The 20,012-nt window shown below is 52.8% G+C and overlaps 1 protein-coding gene across 5 annotated transcripts in view; it reads right to left on the reverse strand.

Moving 5' to 3' along the window:
* MGLL (monoglyceride lipase) overlaps nucleotides 1-20,012 on the reverse strand; it is a 168,803-nt gene that overhangs the window by 48,044 nt on the left and 100,747 nt on the right. For all 5 annotated transcript variants that reach the window (XM_029918921.1, XM_029918919.1, XM_029918922.1 and 2 more), the window contains exon 3: nucleotides 19,473-19,579. In XM_029918921.1, coding sequence (XP_029774781.1) covers nucleotides 19,473-19,579 — 107 coding nt within the window. The remainder of the gene's footprint in view (nucleotides 1-19,472; nucleotides 19,580-20,012) is intronic.

A 20,012-nucleotide genomic window follows, 5' to 3' on the forward strand; every position in this document is an offset into this window, starting at 1 on the left:
CCAGATGACTTAATCAAGGCCACGCACCACAAGGTAGCAAAGACATGCTACCAGGGGTCCCGGGGGACATGCAGGGCATGGGGGCATGATCCTCAGCAGGGCCCCAACACCCTTTGCCTGGGGATGGCTCTCGACCCCCAGCCCTGCTTCTGTCCGACCTGGCATGCTGACGTGAGCCGGTCCGGACTAGCCTGGGCTGGCCAGTACCGGGCCCCTGATCGGCTCAGCTGTTTTCCTTGTGTCTGTGGGTCCTGCCGCCCACGTGCACTGTTCTGTTTTGGTTACTTCCAGTGGGTGGCTGGGGCAGCACTTGAGGGTGGACTCTGGGCCCTGGAGAGGAGGCCACACTCTTCCGCCTGCACAAGGTCTGGGCTCACTCTGCTTCTCTGGGCTTCCTTCTCCTGCTGGTGCCTCCTCCTGAGTTCAGTCCCCAGCCCACGAGAGGCCCCCGTTGCTGACCCCCAGTCCCTGGGCCCTGCCAGGCTCAGTGCCCACAATCCCACCAAGGTCACAGCCAAGTTCCTCCAGTCCCCTTTGCAAGAAGGAGATACCCGGATGAAAGGAGAAAGTCTCTCTTAGGGAACAGCCTCACTGGCCCCCTCATGGCCATAAAAGGCAAAATAAGGAAGAAACAAATATATAAAAAGCTCCATACCCGTATGTCCCAAGATTGCAAGAAATAAATTTCCCTTCTGGTCCAGTCTCTTTGACTGTAGGCTGAGAACAAGGCTCTTGCTGCAGGCTATAGGAAGACTCAAAAACCCTGCATGTCCACTCAGGGCCTCGCACGCTTCATATACACTAACTGGAGTAATCCTCCTGAGGCAGCGCTACTGATGTCTGTTTTACCAGGGTGGAAACTGAAGCACGGTGGGCTGATGGCAGGACCAGAATCCACAGCTGGGCAGCTTTGCCCTGAGCACCTGAGGCTGTTAGCCCTGACGGCCAGTGTCCTGGAGCTCTGGCCTGGGAGGTGGGGGGCACGCCTGCGTTTCCTTCCCTAGGAGGGGACAGGAGGCTCCTAGCCCACCTCACTGTCCCCTACTTCGCAGCTGACAATCACAAGGAGAGGGGGATGTCAGAATGAGAGGGTCTATTTTGGGGGCACCTGGGTGGCTCACTTGGTTAAGCGTCTGGCTTCAGCTCACGTCATGATCTCACAATTCGTGGGTTTGAGCCCCGCATTGGGTGCTGTGCTGACAGCTCAGGGCCTGTAGCCTGCTTTGGATTCTGTGTCTCCCTCTCTCTCTGACCCTCCCCTGCTCAAAGTGTCTCTCTCTGCCTCTCAAAAATAAATTAAAAAAAAAAAGAAAGGGCCTATTTTGGATAGGCATCTTATAAGATGAATTTTTTATTTTTATTTTTGGAGAGAGAGAGAGCGCATGAGGTGGAGAGAGGGACAGAAGGAGAGAGAGAGAGAGAGAGAGAGAGAGAGAGAGAGAGAGAGAGAGAGAGAGAGAATCTCAAGCAATCTCCATGCTCAGCACAGAGCCCAATGTGAGACTTGATCCCACGACTCTTGGGATCACGAGCTGAGCCAAAGTCAAGAGTCAGACACTCGACTGACTGAGCCACCCAGGCGCCCCGCTGTAAGATGTGTTTTACATCGTACATCTGTGTGTCCTCTGGTTGCCCCTCGGACAGCAACATTCCCTCCACAATCTGTATGTTCTGCTTTACAAATTCGCCTTGAACCCAGATGAGGAGATTGTGTAGGAGGAATGCAGTGTTTGACAAGACGGTAGAGTGTTCTGCTTTTCCTAAGTGTTCTTTGGCATCCTCAGATTTCTGGGCAAAGGCACCCGCTTTGAGTGGCTGCCCGGCCGTGGTGTCTGGGAGGGACTGTGCTAGGACCAGCCTCTCAGACATGAGGGCTGTTCTTTTGGCTCATGCAGCCTCATCTGCACAGGGAGGTCCCATGAGTTGCTCAACGCTAGGAAGAAAAGCGGAAGATAAAACCTGAATTCAAAAAATTTCACTTCTCGAGAGCCACTGTGACCTGGGTACAAGGGCAAAACCGGTCACGATTGTGTTCCCATGAACTATACTCCGTCCTTTGCGAAAGGGGCAAGGGGAGCACATCGATGCCCCGCAGGGCCAGGAGGGCGGTCCCCAGGCTGGGGGCGTGACTTTGTAGCCAGACAGTGCTGGATTTGAATGGGTGTATCATGGATGCTCTGAGTTCACAGTGAGGGGAGCCTCTGTGCACCCCAGTGACTACATCAAGCCTTCTGTGGCCCCAAACCTCCTCCATTGGCATCAGAGCTGCTCAGTTGTGAAGCTAACACCTTCATAATTCTGTTCTGGCCATCTGGGTTGTTATTCACCGAATATATTTCCTTATCCCACAGATTCACTTTTCCCCCTTACATCAATGTATTTATCAAAGATACTTTCTATCACCACCGATAACAGAAAGCCAGAGTCACTTCCCATACACATAGAGTAACGACAGAGACTGCTATTGGCCTACCCAATATCTGCTCTTTGCCTCCTTCTCTGTAGCCTCCACCTGGTTTTATTCAGTTTGGCGATGCACCTGGCTGAAGCACTCTATCTCCCAGCCTCCCTAGCAATTAGATGTGGCCATGTGACCAAGTTCTAGTCATTAAGATATAAGAGAGAGTGGTTAGGAGAGGAACTTTCAGAAAAGCTTCTTAATAACATGGTAGGCATTATCTCTGACGGCTGGAACTCTAGCAGCCATTTTGGACCAAAAGGGAAACTTGGGGCTTATAGAAGAAAGCTGGTATGAAGCCATTACCCCAGGCTGTGTTAATCCTGTCTTTTTATTCTGATATTGTGACACCTGGGGCCATACCAACCCCGGGGAAACTGTCCCTCTTGGGCTAGGTAACTCCTAGAGAGTACCAAACAACTTGCTTTTGAGGGCACCTTTCATACACAAACTAACCAACCCAGAGCCCACTCCTGCTGCCACCCCCAATCTCATCTGTCAGTCTCTCAGACTCCCTGCCCTAATCACTCCAAGGTCAGGTATCAGACAACTAGGGACCACCCGCATGCCCCAGAGTCATGAAATTATTCAAAGCAGCCAATCCTACACCCACTTACCCTGCTTCCCCCCCCCCCCCACCCATTTCCTTCCATGGAAACAACAATTAAGTCTCTTGCCCACAGTCTCCGGGCTCTCTCTGTCTCCTACCTGCCGGTGAGTCGCCGTGTGGCCTCCCAGGTGTGGAGTGTGCCCTCCTCTAGGAACTGTGACTAACAAACCTGTCTGTTGGCCTCACCACCCCTGAGCAACAAGAAAACTTACATTTTAAAATAGGCTCGGAATATCTCCAGACCTCTTTTTTCAGTGAGGGGGAAATTAACTGTTCTTTGCTTAATCTACTGCCATGACCAATCTCTGTTCTAGCAGCCAAACTTACTTCCTAACTCATATAGGAATTATAACATAACTATATATAATTTAAATAAAAAGTCATTGCCTATGTCCTGTTTAAAATCACCTTGAGTTCCACCCTTGAGGATTCAGGCCTCAGTCAATAGCAGGATGTGTCCTAGGTCTTTTCTAAAGAGCCCTTCCTTAACCCTGCTCTTTACAACAGATTAGTGTGAATCGCCCACCCATGAGGAATAGATGTCCCCAGCCTGTGAATGTCAGGCTTGGCCAAGGGATTTCCTCTGGGCAATGAAATACGGAAGGAACTGGTGATGGGGCAGCCTGAGTCTAGACTTTCAAAGGCATCACATAATTTGGGGTGCCTGAGTGGCTCAGATGGTTAAGCATCTGACTCTCCATCTCAGCTCAGGCCATGATCTCATGTGAGACTGAGCCTGGCGTTGGGCTCTGCGCTATCAGCTTAGGATTCTCTCTCTTTTCTTCTCTCTCTTTGCCCGTTCCCCTACTCATGCTCCCTCTCTGTCTCTCTCAAAATAAATAAACATTTTTAAAAAGCATCACACGATTCTACCATTCTCTTGTGCCTCTGACATCACCCTGGAAAGAACAAGACTCAGCCAGTCCTCTGGCCTAAGGAGGGGGAGGGACTTGAGGAGAGAGCTGGAAGTCAGTTGACCTACAGAAACAGGAGAAAGACAAAGTTGTCGTCTTCAGCTAATAAGTTGTGAGAACCTCTGCTGATTCGGTCAGGGAAGCAGCAACCTAAAAATACTGATTGATTTCTTATGGTGAGAAACTGGTAGGCATAGCCCGATGCCTATATAAAATTGGGGCGCCCGGGTGGCTCAGTTGAATGTCTGACTCTTGATCTCAGCTCAGGTCATGATCTCATGGTTCATGAGATCGAACCCCATGTCAGGCTCTGTGCTGACAGTATGAAACCTGCTTAGGATTCTCTCCCTCTCTGCTCGTGCTCACATGTTCTATCTCTCTGTCTCAGAATACATAAACTTTAAATAAAATACAATACATTAACAGGTAACACACAACACACTCACGATCAGTTATGTAGTTCCTGGCCTCAAGGATTTCCTCTCTGCTTTGGAACTCTCTTCTGTTAAACACCCCCCGAGATGAGCCCGGTGCCTGGTTGCAAACTCCAGCAGGAGCGTACTGTCATTCCCCGGATGAATTGATTCTATTAGAGAAAGAAGCTCATCATTGAACTCCCCGAAAGATAAAGCCCCCGAGGAGCCTTGGGGAGAACTAAAGAATCTGCAACACTGTCACGAGGCCAGTGGTGGTTTGTGTGTGTGTGTCGGGGGGGGGGTCCTGCTAATGAGAGAGGACCCCTTGGCGCCAATCAGGGCGGGTCTGACAGCCACGTGGGTCTCTTATAGATGAGGACACTGAGGTTTCCCTGGGCCCTACACAGTCTCCTCTGTCGTGTCTGCCACTCTCCCCTCATCCCCCTGTGTCCCCTGTCTCCCGACTGCTCCTCTCATGAGCCAGCCACCCTCCTACCTCAGGACCTTTGTACTGGCTATTCCCTCTTCCCCTCAAATACCTGTTTATCTCCTCCTCCCCTCCTTCAGGTCTTTACTCAGTTGCCACTTTCTCAGGGAGATCAGCCTATTTGGAATGGCACCAAGCCCCAACAGCCCTGCCCTACCTTACCCTTATGTCATTTTTCTCCCAAACTTATCAAGTTGTATGCTCTAACGTCACTCGCTCCTACCTAGGGCAGGGGTTTTTGTCTGTCTCGCCCACAGCTGTACTTGCTGTGCTTAAGACCAAGCCCAGCCGTAGCCGGTGCTCCACAAATCACACAATGAACGGTCAATGAGGGAGGCTCAGGGATGTCAAAATGTCAATAGTAAGTTCTGAGCAAACCAGACCCTCCCTGCGCGCCCCCCTGCCCGGTCTGCCTGGCAGCCTTACACGGCCCCTGCCGCCTTGCACAATTAAGCCTGCAGCCACACTTCTCTTCCAGCACATTCCATTGTTAGCTCTGAAAGACAAAGTGTCAGTCTCTTTTCTTGACAATTCTGCTGTGTGCAGGGAGGAAAATGGGGGAAGCGACAATTTTCTTTTCTCTCTGGCTTTTTAAAAGGGTCTCAAACATCAGATGCATTTGATGGGGGAACCAGTTGATCTATCACGTCGATGACAAGCTGTTACTAAAGGGGAAATGTCATTCTTGAAGATGGGAGTGTAAATTTCATTCCTCGCAGGTAAGGACAGTTTGGGAGGTCCCAGCGGCTATTTCTTTATGAAGATTTTTTAAATGTTTATTAATCTTTTTTTTTTTTTGAGAGGGAGAGACACAGAGCATGAGCGGGGGAGGGGCAGAGAGAGAAGGAGACACAGAATCTGAAGCAGGCTCCAGGCTCTGTGCTGTCAGCACAGGGCCCGACGTGGGGCTTGAACCCACGAACTGCAAGATCATGACCTGAGCTGAAGTCGATGGTTAACTGACTGAGTCACCCAGGCACCCCCCCCCAGCTATTTCTTTTTCTTTTTTAATGGTTATTTATTTTTGAGAGAGAGAGAGAGCATGAGCAGAGAAGGGACGGGGGGGGGGGGGCGGCGCTCTGTGCTGACAGCACAGAGCCTGACATGGGGCTTGAACTCCGAACCGTGAGGTCATGACCTGAGCCAAAGTCAGACGCTCATCTGCAGAGCCACCCAGGTGCCCCCTCCCCCCAGCTGCTATTTCCAATCATTCCTGTTGTGATAAACAAGTGCTTCGGTCCTGTGACTGCAGCAGCTGGAGCACCTAGGCCAGGGGGTGGGGGTGGGAGTGTCTCAGCCCTGTCTTTCCACCCCCAACTAACTGGCCAACGTCTCTAACTTCTCCAGGCCCATTTTCAGCCCTCTCTTGGCCCCTGTACCACACACGCGGGTGTGACCGAACGCAGCGGTGCACCCGGCACACAGCAGGTGTTTAGCGAAGCTAAATGTGCTCCAAGGGATGCCTGTGCCCACCTGTGGTCATTTGGAACTCTTGACGATGGGTGTATTCTCACATCTCATCTCACCTGCTCGGGAGAGGCTTTTCAGTTCACAGAGCCGGTGCCTTTTATTGAGGTGCTTTGAGCCCAGAGGCCTGATGACCTCAGGGGCTCTTGGTTGGTGGGTCAGCTGGGAGGGGGGAGGGCCTGACCTGTAGCCCCACCTGCTGCCCAGCAGCCCAGCCCCTCCTCCCTCCCTGCACCCAGGGGCCTTGGAATCTGTCCCTCTGGCCTTCAGATAAAGAGCTGTGGATGATTCCTTTCCTTTTTTGGTAAACGAGAAAGTTTCCACTGAATAAACCCTCTAAGTGATTTTTCTGATCTGGTGACATCTGTACAATAACCAGGAAAAGAAATAATTATTGTTGTAGCGCCTAGATGATCCAGCACTTTCTCCTCAACTCCAGGAAAAGAGACAGCTGGTCCCTGGCACTCATGCCCTCAGTCTTTGCTGCCAGCGCTGCCCTGCAGGAAGCTGGGGGCATGGTAGAGAGAGCATGAGTTCACCAGAGCCCAAGCTTATTACAAGCCAAGTTGGTGCTGACTTCTTTGATTTAAGGCTCTGAGGGGAAATTTCGGGCCTATTACACAGATGGGAAAACTGAGGCTCAGAGAGGTCAACTGACTAGTCTCAGCCACACAGCAGAGCCCTGAGTCCCATAACAGAGCACTTGGGGCTGAGCTCAAGCTGCAAAAACGCCTGGACAAGGCTCACAGGTGGGGCATAGCATGGCTGCCAGTGTGGGAGGCAAGGAAATGGGGTGAAAACATTGTGCTCCTGCCCCTGGGCCACCTCTGGGGGTCTGAGCATCTCTGAGCAGAAGGTGCGCACTGGGGAGCTGGCACGCCACCGTGACAGACTGCACGTCAGAAGCTATTCCTGGAGCCGCTCCGGTCCTTCTGTCAGATGGTGCAGAAGCCCTGGGGCCACTTGCAGGGGGCTGCGCCACCAGCCAGGCGGCTGGGAGGCCTGGCACCCGGAGGGGCCTCACTCCACCCTGATGGCTTCCCAGCAGGGCGAGCGGGCACGGGGGTGAGACTTGGCTCTGGCGCTCGCTGGCTGTTCCTGGACATTTCCGAGTGCGCCTCCTGGGTGGGTGCAGGCCTGCCTTGCCACGTTGCTGCCAGGCTCACACGAGGAAGAACTCAGGGGGAAGGGCAGCCTAGGCTGGTGGGCTTAGAGCACTTCCCGCGCTGGCAGAGGGGCCTGCGATGGCAGAGGGGCCCGCGCTGAGGGAGGGCGCCTTGGGGAGGCCGATGGCCCCGCTGGTGCACAGACCCCCCCCCCACCCCCACCGGGCAGACCAGCTTTGTCCATGTGGCCCTCTCTTTAGAGCCTCCACACTGGGGCTGCTGGCTTGGTTCAGGGCAGGGGTGAGATGCTACGAGTGAGGGGGTGTCCCTTCCCCAGCAGCCAGTGCTGCTTGCTGCCCCACCTCTGCTTCCAGGCTTGGGGTTGGAGCCAGGGGGCTGGGAGAGGTGGCCTTCTGTGCCAGGGCTCTGGCAAGGGCCCAGAGCACAGGGCTTCAAGATCTGTTCCTGGCGTTTCCCCGTGTGTGTGTCCACATGCTCTGTCAGTCACACGGCTACATCGGCCCCTGGTGGAGGCGATGCTGGCCTCACTGTTTGCAGATAAGGAAATGGAGGTCCAGAGGGGTCCTGCTCACGTCACTGGCCTGGCTTCTGGGGTCCGGCTGTCCAGGTTCAGAGTTGCCCCAGCTTCCCACACAGAGCTCCTCACTCTTGAATGTCGAGGTGAGCACTGACCCCAGGGTACCTGCCGAGGGGATCCGAATGTGCCTCAGCACCCCAGGGAAGCTCGGGGTCCTCGGGCTGGCTTTACGTTTTCTCTTTCACCATGAACAGGAGAGAAATCAAGGCACTGACAGGGAGGCTTCCCAGCACTGTGAGCTGGGATTCTGCCCCTGGCCCTCCCCTGCTGGCTTGGTCCCTCGTCCATGAGTGAAGGCAGAGGTCGCTCTATCAGCCTCAGAAGCAACTTGTGGAAATGAAATTAGGCAGGGGCTATGAGAACCTTCCAGAAGGCTGTGGTAACGCTGCAGCTACTTTATATTTTTTTCCAAGCTGGTAACGGGTGCACTTAAAAACTGCCACCAGAGAAGCTTGAGGCCCCCTCCCCTGCTGTCATGAGGCCCGTTTCCAGTGGGGAGGACCTGATCCTCGCCCCCTCGCCTGGGTTTTCTGGGCCTGCCCTGCCAGTTGGCAGCATGGCAGCCATTTATTTTTAGTTCTCGGTGGGCCAGCCATGTCCTGGTCACATGCCTTGGAGCTGTCACTTCAGAACAGCTCACCAGCCAGAGCGGCCCCCTTCTCCATGAAGCCCTGTGGTCACCTGAGGTGTCTGGCATGGGCCTAGTAGACCCACTGACCCCTCCCAGGGACCAGTGCAGATGCAGCCAGGCCTGGCCCCAACCTGTTGTAAAATCTCTGTGAGTAGCTCCATCTGCAACCAGCTATTTTGACTGTCAATTTACAAAAGGGCTGTCGGCACTGCCCAAGCCTGGGGGAGGCACAAGGACCTGGTCCGAGACCCGGCCCCACCTCCCTAGAAGAGAAGCTGGCCTTCCTCACAGACTCACACAGCTTGCTACGTTGTCAGTGACCGATACACAACCATAACAACGATATTATTGCAGCTTCGGTTATGAGTACGACCTCGGTCTGACAGGCCTTCCCGGGCCAAGTCCTGGTCTCAATGCTTTTCGGGGCTGATGTCCTTCATGGTCATTTTATGACCAAGGGCATGGGGAAAGGAGTGACCTAATGCACAGTTTCCAGCTCACAAGTAGGGTAGGGGGGCCACTCAGGGTCAGGCCTTGTGGCTGGTGAACATAGGAGCTGGGATTTGAACCCAGGCAGTCATTGCAGGGTCCCTTGCACCCTGGGCCACCATGTTAGATCACTCCCCTCCCCACGCCCTTGGTCTCAACGCAGGGGCAGAATCCCAGCCCCCATACTGACTGAGGACACGTGTGTGTTTCATCTGACTCGAATGTCTTTAGGAAAATACTCAGTATTTGCAGATGGGGGAAAAAATCCAAAGTAACTGTTACCTAAGCCGGGGGCAGAGCGTTTAAATTTAGAAGGTGTCTGGCGTGTAGCAGGGAGGAGCTGGCCACATACCGATGTGTCCTGGGGTCCACATGTGGACCCGGAAGCCAGAGACAGGTGTGCCAGGGAAGAAGAGGCCCTGCAAAGCGCTCGTCTCCAAAGCAGGATTTTAAGATGCTGGTGGGGGTGTCTGCAGGAGCACTGACTGAGGGATCATAAAATGACCACGAAGGGCATCAGAAGGCACACCGGACACTAACAGTGCCTGGCCAGCATCCAGATGCAGGGGCTCTGCAAGCTCAAGGCCAGCTCTGACTCAGCTGGAACGGGAACCACCAGGACGCGCGCAAGGTCTCCGGGCACGCCCAGGAGTGTGCCCCCTGCTCTCCTCCTCGCCTCTAAGCTCTGTCCCCACAACCCTGCCTTCCACAGTCTCTTCTGGAGACTTCTACGCCTCTTCTGCACCTCTTCTCCCTCCCAGTGCTCTCCCGTCCTGCAGCCTCCCAGAGATGGAACCCTGTGGACGGGGCAGGAGAGGACATCATCCTCGGGGAACTGCTAAGCTCATTTATTTCACAAACCAGTACCCCTCCCCCCAGTAAGTGACCAGAATCTCAGCTACGCAAGGAAAACAGGAAGAAAGACACCGTCCCAGTGCGGGAGGAACTAACAGTCTAGCAGAGGAGGCAAATGCACAAACCACTGAAAATACACAGTGGGAGGGCTGTCCTTGAGCAAGTCAAAGACGGTACCCGAGCCTGGAGGGCAAAGGTGGCCACAGGCTGGGCTTGGTGGGGACTGGCAGGCCAGCGGCTGGCACCATGGTGCTCTGGTCCCTGCGGGTGGGGCTTCAACCCAGGTTTGGCCTGGCCATTGGCCAGTGTCTGCACAGAGCTGTATGTTAGAAGGCAGCTGATGCTCCTGAGGCCTTGAAATGCCTTTGGCCATTATGGGCAATGCCAAGCCATTTGGAGATGGCAGGAGAAGTCTAGGAGCTGGTCCACTTGGCCACAGCTACCCCTGCCCGGTCTCGGCCCCTGTGAGCCTCTCGGCAGCAGCACGCTGTGTGGCTGGACCACCATCCCCAAACTCCTGCCCACACCTGCTCACCCGGGTCCCAGGCTATGACTCTGTTGTAGCTGCTCAGCCATCCTGGACAGCAGAGGGGAGTCAGTGTGCCCTTCCTGCCACGTGCCAGCGTGCTGCTTCTCCAAAGCTCAGATAGGCCATCTCTAAGGTGACAGGACCGCGCCTATGACTGTGGTGCCAGCCTGTGGCAGGGAAGCTCACTCCCGTGCCCGCATCTGCACCTTTGCCTGGGACCCCGTTCTCCTATCCCTGCCCCGCCTTGGCCTCCTCCCCAAGGACCGCAGAGGCATGCCCTCTCTCATCCAGTCTGCCTCCCTCCCAGCCGTCTCCAGTGCCACCTGCTTCTCTTGGAGCTGGCCCCACCATCGGGTCCCACCCCATGACCCATGCCTCGAGCAAGAGCAGGGCCAGTCTGAGTTTTGGACGTTGCATCCCCACTCAGAGCCTTCTGCAGTGCCCAGGCCTGTATGCTGCGTTGACTGACACCCGCCCCCCCCACACTCCTCGCCCCCGACCTGGGCCAGCCTTCCTGCCCACTCTGTCCTGATGCAGGAACCCTGCTCTGACAAGATCAGGGAGGGCCTCGAGAGAAGATGCACTCCTTCGAGAGCGTCCACACAGCAGGCTCCCTGGGCTCCAGGAAGCTTAAGGAAGGAGAGCAGGGCTGGCACATTTGAGAGAGAGGGGCCAGGAACAGGGGCTCCGGGACCATGGGCATCTTGACCTGCGTACCTTTCCTCTGCTGCCCTGATTGGAGAATGGGCCCATGGACAGCTCGACTCTGGGTCTGCTGTGCAGAGTAAGTGACGTGAAGGACAGGCATGTCCAGGCCGGTCTCGGCCCACAGTTGGGGCCCAAATGGTAACTACTGGCACTATGTTGTGGGGAGGAGGGGGGAGCTGGGGTGCTCCCCAGCTTTCCTCGCCTGTGATCACCGTACCTACTTCCAGGCTGGCATGATGGCCAAACAAGGCAATGTTTCAAAAGTCTTTGGGGCACTTGAGGGGCTCAGTGGGTTAAGCATCTGACTGACACTCAGGTCATGATCTTGTGGTTGTTGAATTCGAGCCCCACACTGGGCTCCTCACTGACAGTGTAGAGCCTGCTTGGGATTCTATCTCTCTGTCTCTCTCTGTCCCTCCCCGACTCGTATGTGCTCTCAAAATAAATGAATAAACTTAAAAAAAGACTTTTATATGGTCAGGGGACCAATAACTATCGACAACCAGTAATTAAATGCAAACATCATTTCATCCTGTGATGACTCATAAATTCCCCATGAGGCAAATCAAGTGGCATCCACTTTTCAAATCTGGAAACTATACTCAGTAGTGTTAAGTTGCAGCCAGTGTCACACTCAGGGTTTTCTATGACTAATAAGTAGTCAACCCATCACAGCCCATATCTGCGGAGTTCTTAGGGTGAGCCAGGCACCCTCCATGGATGGTCTGTCTTACTCCGCCCACTCCTGACGCTATGGGTTAGAGAGACACTTTAGTTCTTCTCTGCTCTGGATGAGAAAACTGGGATTCAGAGAGGTCAAGCAACTTGCCCAGGGTCACACAGCCAGTGAATGGTTGAATGACTTGAACCTGGGTCTTGCAGACACCAAGGCCTACGCTGTTGCTCTGCTCCCAAATATAACCCACATATACCCTATAATTATGTACATCTTTTCTCCGTTCCTGAACCATGACAAAGAGCCTCCGTGTGCTGAGAATTTCCTTCCCTAGAATCATTTAGTCCTCTTCTCTTTTTTTTAACACAGCATCACACATAAGTAATCTGACTTTTGTTTCCTTCTCCAAGGGACTCATTTGAACACTTTAGAAACTGCGTCTTCCAGAGACACAGAGTGATGTCTGTTTTCTCCTTCCCAAAAAACCTTAAATATTTCCATTTTGGGGACCACATGAATAATTTTGAATGAATGAATCCTCCCTTGGGGTGAATTCCTTTGGAAAGATAACCATGTGGCACATTATTGGCAAACTCCAGCTCGGAAATGAGAAAGAGGACACTGATTTTCCAGAAGCATCCATCTGGCTTGCGAAGTCCCTAACGCAAACTCATGATTCAGGGTTCAGACTACAGACTTGCCTTAGAGGCCCTCAAAGGGGCCACACGGCTTGCGATGCTTCCGCAAGGCGGGAGTAAACGATGGGCCTGATTTACAACCGGATAACGCCGCCGCGCTCATGGTGAATCTTTCGCAGCAATCACTTTCTAGAGTTCTCACAAAATTAAATCAAGGGTAGATAAAAGACCCGAGGGGCTGACACCAGATGCCCTGAAAGGGAAGCCCCACCCCCTCCCTGGCCTGGCTGATGAAGAGGCTGTCTCTGAGGCATGGGCGGAATCGCGCTTGGATTAAATAAAACGCTAAGGGCATGCAACTTGCTGCGGAAAAGATGGAAACTGTCCATTCAATCTGAGGGAAGTGAAGAAGAAAGTGTTTAGTGCTGAAAAGAAAAGGGGTCTGTGGGCGGGAGAGCAGCACTGGTATTTGTTGAGCCCAGCTTTGACCACGCTCATGTAATCATCACCAGCCAGGCACCACAGCTCTGTTACAGGGGCAAAAGCTAAGGCTCACTCAGGTTTAGTGACTTGGCCAAGGTCACTGAGTCACATACTACGAAGATTTCCCAACAATCACTCCCCACCCCACCCCCTGCCGGCAAACTCCAACCCACTCTCCTTTTACCCCTAGACATACTTCCACCAAAGTCCCCCACTGAATGAGCTCCTCCACTCACTGTTCTTTTAAAACATGCCTGTCTCCGGGCACCTGGGGGGCTCAGTCAGTTAGGCATCTGACTTTGGCTCAGGTCCTGATCTCACAGTTTGTGGGTTCAAGCTCCGCATCGGGCTCTGTGCTGACAGCTCAGAGCCTGGAGCCTGCTTCAGATTCTGTGTCTCCCTCTCTTTCTGCCCCTCCTCCTAATCACACACACTTTTTCTCTGTCTCAAAAATAAATAAATATTTTTTAAAAATTAAAAAAAACATGCCTGTCTCCTTTACTGTATGGGGATGCTTGGAGGCGGTCACTAGGTCTCCACAGTTCCATATTCCCGTACCCAGTACAGACCCAGCACACAGTAGGTTCTCATACTATATCTGGTTTATGAGACACTGAATCTGCTTATTGAAAATATGACACTTCTGGGGAGCCTGGGTGGCTCAGTCAGTTAAGCACTGTTGGTTTCTGCTCAGGTCATGATCTCATGGTCATGAAATCAAGCCCTGTGGCAGGCTCAGCACAGAGCTTGGAGCCTGCTTGGGATTCTCTCTCTCTCAATCTCTCTCTCTCAAAATAAACCAGGAAACATGACATTTCCAATTTTAACTACATCTAGCCTGTAGTTTAAAAGAAATTCTACGTAAGAAACACCTGTGGTGAACCTGGTCCCTTTCTTGCAATTTTTCCCACTTGAGTCAGAAACTCTGGGGGTGGGGCCAGCTGTCTGAGTTTCCATGAGCCTCCACTTCTGCCTCCTGGAGTATGAGAACTCTGCTTCCTCTCACTCTCTCACCACAACATCACATTATTATTATTATTATTATTATTATTTTTATCATCATCATCATCATCATCATCACCATCAGACAAGCCAACTGAAGCCATGGGAGTAATTGTTTGATTCAAGAGAGAGGCAAGTGTCCACATACACTGGTGTCAGGGTTTATGCCCAAGATGAAAGCGTGGACATGCCTGCCTGGATCATAGAGGAGGAAAAGGGGAGGAGGAGGGCGGGAGGGCAAGGCCCTCTCAGGGATATGGCTGGTGCACAGCCCACCTCAACACCTTCCGCATCATCCCTGCGGCGAAATCACAGCGTCTTGTCCTCAGAACTCCTGAACTATCAAAGGGCGACTGGCTCCATCATTCTCACTTTCGTATTTACGAAGGCAAGAACAGTCAACACATTTCTCAAACATTTCACACACGCACAGAATGTGTCATGTAACGGATGGCGACCTTAGAATAGGTCCAGCAAGGGACTTTGACTCAAAAGTGTCTCCTTGTTTGGAAAACACCCATTATCATCTTTCCCCCACCTCCCCCGAATTTCCTAAATACCCTCCATGGGACTGGGTAGGGCCCCCTCACAAAGAAAACAGAGCACAACGGACTGTCGCCCGAAAATATTCCCCCACAACTTCCTCTTTTCACACACCCCAGCTAGTTAGAAAAAATAAAACAAGCAAACTCCCTTGAATACTTTCCCTCAAATATTTGGGGATAATTAATTCACTGTTAATCAGCTGAGAAGGGTTCTTTTCTACTTTGTAAACAGAGTGGGGGGGGGTGCTCTGGCCTCAGCCAGTGTTACTCTGAAGCCTGCAGGGTCCAGAGGTGGGGGGCCAGGAGGGCCCCCTTGCAGCAGCCCTGGGCCCCGAACATGCCAAGATGCCTGGATTTCAGGCTGGGCCCCATGTCCGCCTACACCTATAGCATGGCCTACCGGGGGGACTGGGGAGCCCCCATCCTCATGGCCACCCCAGTTTCGGAGCTGGCCTGGAAGGCTCAGGGGTTTCCAGTGAGTCACCGCGAGCAGCTGGCAACTGAGGGACGGCGAAAGCATGAGCCCTGGTTTTCTCCATGCTATATTTAGACCGGTGCAGAAAATCCCATCCCTGGTGTTTCCACCTGTTCAGACATCCCAGAAGCCCCACCCCCACCCCCGAGGTCTACCCGCCCACACCTCTGTCTCAGCCCCTTGGGCCCCCACCCCCGACATCTACCCGCCTACATCTCTGCCTCGCCTCCCCGCCTCCCCCCTCCTGATGGCTCCCAAGGTCTCCTGGTGGCACTCCCTGCTTCCAGCAGCCAGCCTGTCACTCCCTGCTTCAACGCCACTATGGGCTCCAAGTGTCCAAAGGGATTCATTGTAAAGCCTGAGCTTTGTAGGCTCTGGGCTTGCTCTGGCACCCTTTGCCCCTGGTAACTGCTACTCAACTTTGGGATCCACCTGAATCCTCAGGCTCAGATTTCTCCCTGAACAGGACATGAGCACGTAATGCTGTGTATGCACTTTTGGCCCATGTGGTCTCCTGCCCTGAAATGTGGTTTGTAACTTTGGCTGCACATTAGACCTGCCCTGGGGTGATTCCAGAAGTCTTGCCACCCCAGACACATCGAAGACCTAAGACATCCAAGTCTCTGTGGAGAGAAGGCCCAGGGGTCAGTATTTCTCAGGACTCCCCAGTGATGTCAATGGGTGGTCGAAGTGAGAACCGCTGATTGCAACGGCGGGTGCCTCTCGCCACACCCTTTCTTCTCCTGACGGGCTCCTACTCACCCGACAAGACCCAGCCAACTTGCCAGTGCTCCTGGGGGCCAGCAAGGGATAGCACACGACACAGTAACAGTCTCCTTCGAAGGAAGGGGTCACCACTCAGGATGCCGAACACGATTATACAGCTGAGCACCTAGCAGGGGCTGCTTACTTCCAGGGAACACAGGAAACTGCATGTGAGGATGTCAGCTACTGTGCCTGAGAATTTGTGCTTGTTCAGCAACCCTGGGGAGAATGCACAGTTAGGGATGTTAACCACTACTGACCGATGATGCTGATAAAGCCCTTTGCATCAAAACTTTGTGAAAGAACAGAAGGTTGGATATGATAGTCGGGTGATGCTGTTACATCCAGAACACACAAGGTAGAAATGGCTAGAAATGCTTTTTGGACCAACCTGGAGGTGTGCTGCAGCAGAGGAGGCGATGGCTACTGGTAATATCCTTTCTCTGCTCCTTTCTTACTAACGAGCCCTGTTTTGTTTGTACCAGGGGATATGTAGTGAACACTTGAGACTTCCCTGCCTCCCTTGCAGCTAGGGGTGGCCGTGTGACACAGCGCTGGCAGATGAGACGCGGCTGGAATGTGCCAGGAGCTTTCCTGGGACGAGCCCAGCCCCTTCTTCAGTGCTACATCCCATGTCTGCTTCCTGCTCAGAACGTGAGGCTGGAGCTGGTACCCGCAGGCACAAAAGCTAAGAACAGCTGAGCAAAACTGCAGAGCCTTGGACACCGGTGTTTGTACGGCAGGGGAGCAAAAGATGTGTGTTTTATTAATGACAGCAGTCAGGTCTCTGGCATGCAAGCTGCCACTGACCAGAAGGAATGCTTTTGTGCAATGAACATGGGTCGGTCCCCTTGGCGACAGAGTCTCAGAACCCTCACCTCTAAGACAGGGTCATAGAGGGGCGCCTGGGTGGCTCAGTGGGGTACGTGTCCGACTTTGGCTCAGGTCATGATCTCACAGCTTGTGGGTTCAAGCCCCACATCAGGCTCTGTGCTGACAGCTCAGAACCTGGAGCCTGTCTCAGATTCTGTGTCTCCCTCTCTCTCTGCCCCTCCCTGGCTCACTCTCTGTCTCTGTCTCTCAAAATAAAAATAAAGACATAAAAAAAAAGTTTAAAAAAATACAGGGCCATAGTATCTGTCATTAAGAGGGAGTAGAATAGGGGTGCCTGTGTGGCTCAGTCAGTTAAGTGTCCGACTTTGGCTCAGGTCATGATCTCACTGTTCATGGGTTTAAGCCCCGAATTAGATTCTGTGTTAAGAGCTCAGAGCCTGGAGCCTGCTTCAGATTCTGTGTCTCCCTCTCTTTCTACCCCTCCCCCGCTCATGCTCTGTCTCTCTCTCTCTCTCAAAAATAAATAAATGTTAAAATTTTTTAAAAAAGAAAGAGGGAGTAGAAGATACAGAAAGTGCCCAGTGCAGAGCTTGGTGTGCAGCTGGCCCTGCCCAGAGCCTTGGCGTCCCCAGTGCGGGTACACAGCCCACCAGCTGGTCAGCATGGTGGCTGGAGGCGGCCTCGGGGTGGGCAGAGTGAAGGGGAAGAGCTACCACGATCTGCTGGGCCCTCTCTGTGCGCTATCTCACATCAATCCTTGCCTTACAGCACTGTCTGCCCGTTTGGTGGATGAGAGGACAGAGGCTTGCAGTGGTTCAGTAAGGTCTCTGCGATCTTGGAGTCACAGCCTAGTGGGGACATAGACCCAGGTATGTTTGCGCCTGAGCCCTCTTGCTGTCTGGGGCAAAGGTCCTCTGACGATGCACAGGAGGGCAGGATGGCCATGAGCCCAAACCCACGGGAGGGGGAGGTGCGGGGGACTCACCTGCAGAGGCCATGAGCCTTTGAACCGCCTTTTTGAATCCTTTGTGTACTTCAATTGGCCCAGAAAATGCCCCACATTCTCCCCATCTAGGCTCTGTTTAAATTTAAAAGCTGTGCTGGGAAGAATGAGGCTGTGTATGTCCCTGCATGCATTCACGCCCAGGATGAACACCAAATATCCATAGCTCGTCATAAAGGAGGCCAGCCTTTAGAAGCTACAGCTCGGGGTTCCAATCCCTCCTTCTCCACATTTCTCAGCTGGAAGGAGTAAAGCACAGACCAGTTATGGCCAGAATCCACTTCTCCAGCCAGCGCAAGACCCCGCAGAGACGGCCTGCTCGCACAGCTTTCTCCTACAGTCGCTTTTGTCTGTAGATGGCCACCCCACTCGCACACACGTTCAACTGGGTTCATTTCTTGAATAGAACACCTCCCTTTGGCACTGGCCGGAGAAATTTCCAATGAGTTACTGGAAGAAGTTGATAGACCAAGGCACCTAAAACAGGTGAACAGAAACAGCTGCTCTGTAGCTCTAGAGCACCACAGAAAGCTACGCTGCGGCCCGATCGATGCTATGTCGGAGACCTCCAAAGGCGGGCTGTTACTTTTACTCCTTTTACTCCAAAAAGGAAGCCTCTCACAATTGTTTTCCAAAGCTCCAGGGTCAGGCAAAATAAGTCAGGCACCCCAGCTACTCGCTCCCACAGAGGTGGCCAAGGGGTGGCTCGTCAGAAGGTTTCTGACTCCGAGTTTCACGACACAGACTTGAGACTCCAGTGGAGGTGTTTTGTGTTTGCAGGGTATACTTTACTATTATTATTAAAATTTTTTTTAGTGTTTTTATTTATTTTTGAGAGAGAAAGAGAGAGACAGTGTGAGCAAGGGAGGGTCAGAGAGAGAAGGAGTCACAGGATCTGAAGCAGGCTCCAGGCTCTGAGCTAGCTGTCAGCACAGAGCCCGACACAGGGCTCGAACCCAAGAACCGTGAGATCATGACCTGAGCCGAAGCCAGATGCTTAACCGACTGAGCCACCCAGGCGTCCCTACTTAATTATTTTTTAACTTCAGACCATCCCTCCGATGTTCCGTTTGAAGATAGAGAGGGTGACCGCAACAAATTTTAATGGAGACAAAGACAGTGGGAAGAAAGGCATTCCTATCCCACACTGTGAAAAGTGCTGAAGTTCATAACGGCCCAGTCCCGTCATGAAAATCGGGATAGCCCTCAAATATCACATCTCCAACAGCCTCACAAATATCCCTGGGACCCTTTGCAAGGCACCGAGGAACGTTAGAACCATAATAAAGAGTTTAGTCAATACTCCCAGTGACAAGGACGCTTGCCTGTGACGGCCATGTCCTTTGAGACTCTTACTACTCTGCCGGTTTGGAAGGCTTTGTAAATGTCTTGTGGTCAAACTGGGGTTCAACTGCACTGGCACCACATCCATCTGAAGTCCCTTGGGAGAAAACAGGGCCCATTTTGTACCAAAAGTGCTTTCTGAATGCAAGAGAGACTTCCTCGGCCTAGGGCAAGTTCTTGTATAAACAGATTCTGACTTTGGTTTCTTTCAGTCGAGATTTCTAATCAGCCTGCATTCAATCCCAGACTCGACAGAACTGCTGGGCAGACATATTTTTTTGTTGTTTACATAACGATGCCTTTTTTTTTTTAAACTCAGAAACACTCCATGGAGAGCATCGCTTTCCAGGGTCACTGCAGGACTCGCAGAATAGCGGAGGAGGTGAGGTGACAGAAGAAGGGCTCCCAGCGGTCAGGGGCCCTGTACCTGGGTACTCACCATGGTCGTGGGCGAACACCAGCAGCTCCAGCCCCACCAGCATCTGCGCCAGCTCGTCATAGCGGCCACAGTGCTCCCCGGCTCCATGCGACACAAAGATGAGGGCCCTGTGGGGGTGAGAGGTAGCCCGTTAGGGATGCGGCGGACGACTGAGCACAGCTGGAACTTTCCAGCAGAGCTTTTGCGTCACCAGCGAGCCCAGGGCTGAATCAGCAGCTAAATGCATTAGGGAGAGGGCACTGCTCTTACAACACGAGGCCTCAGAGCGGGTGCCTGGGGGGCTCAGTCAATGAAGCCTCGAACTTCAGCTCAGGTCATGATCTCGAGGTTCGTAGGTTTGAGCCCCGCATCGGGCTCTGCGCTAACAGCTTGGACGGAGCCTGGAACCTGCTTTGGATTCTGTGTCTCCCTCTCTCTCTGCCCCTCCCCCATTCGTGCTCTTTCTCTCTCTCTCTCTCAAAAATAAATAAACAGTAAAACAAATTTTTTTAGTTTAAAAAAATTGCTAGGCTTCAAGTCACATGGAATGGAGTTCAAGTC

This window comes from Suricata suricatta, chromosome 12 (genome assembly GCF_006229205.1).
Source record: "Suricata suricatta isolate VVHF042 chromosome 12, meerkat_22Aug2017_6uvM2_HiC, whole genome shotgun sequence".
Lineage (NCBI taxonomy): Eukaryota > Metazoa > Chordata > Mammalia > Carnivora > Herpestidae > Suricata > Suricata suricatta.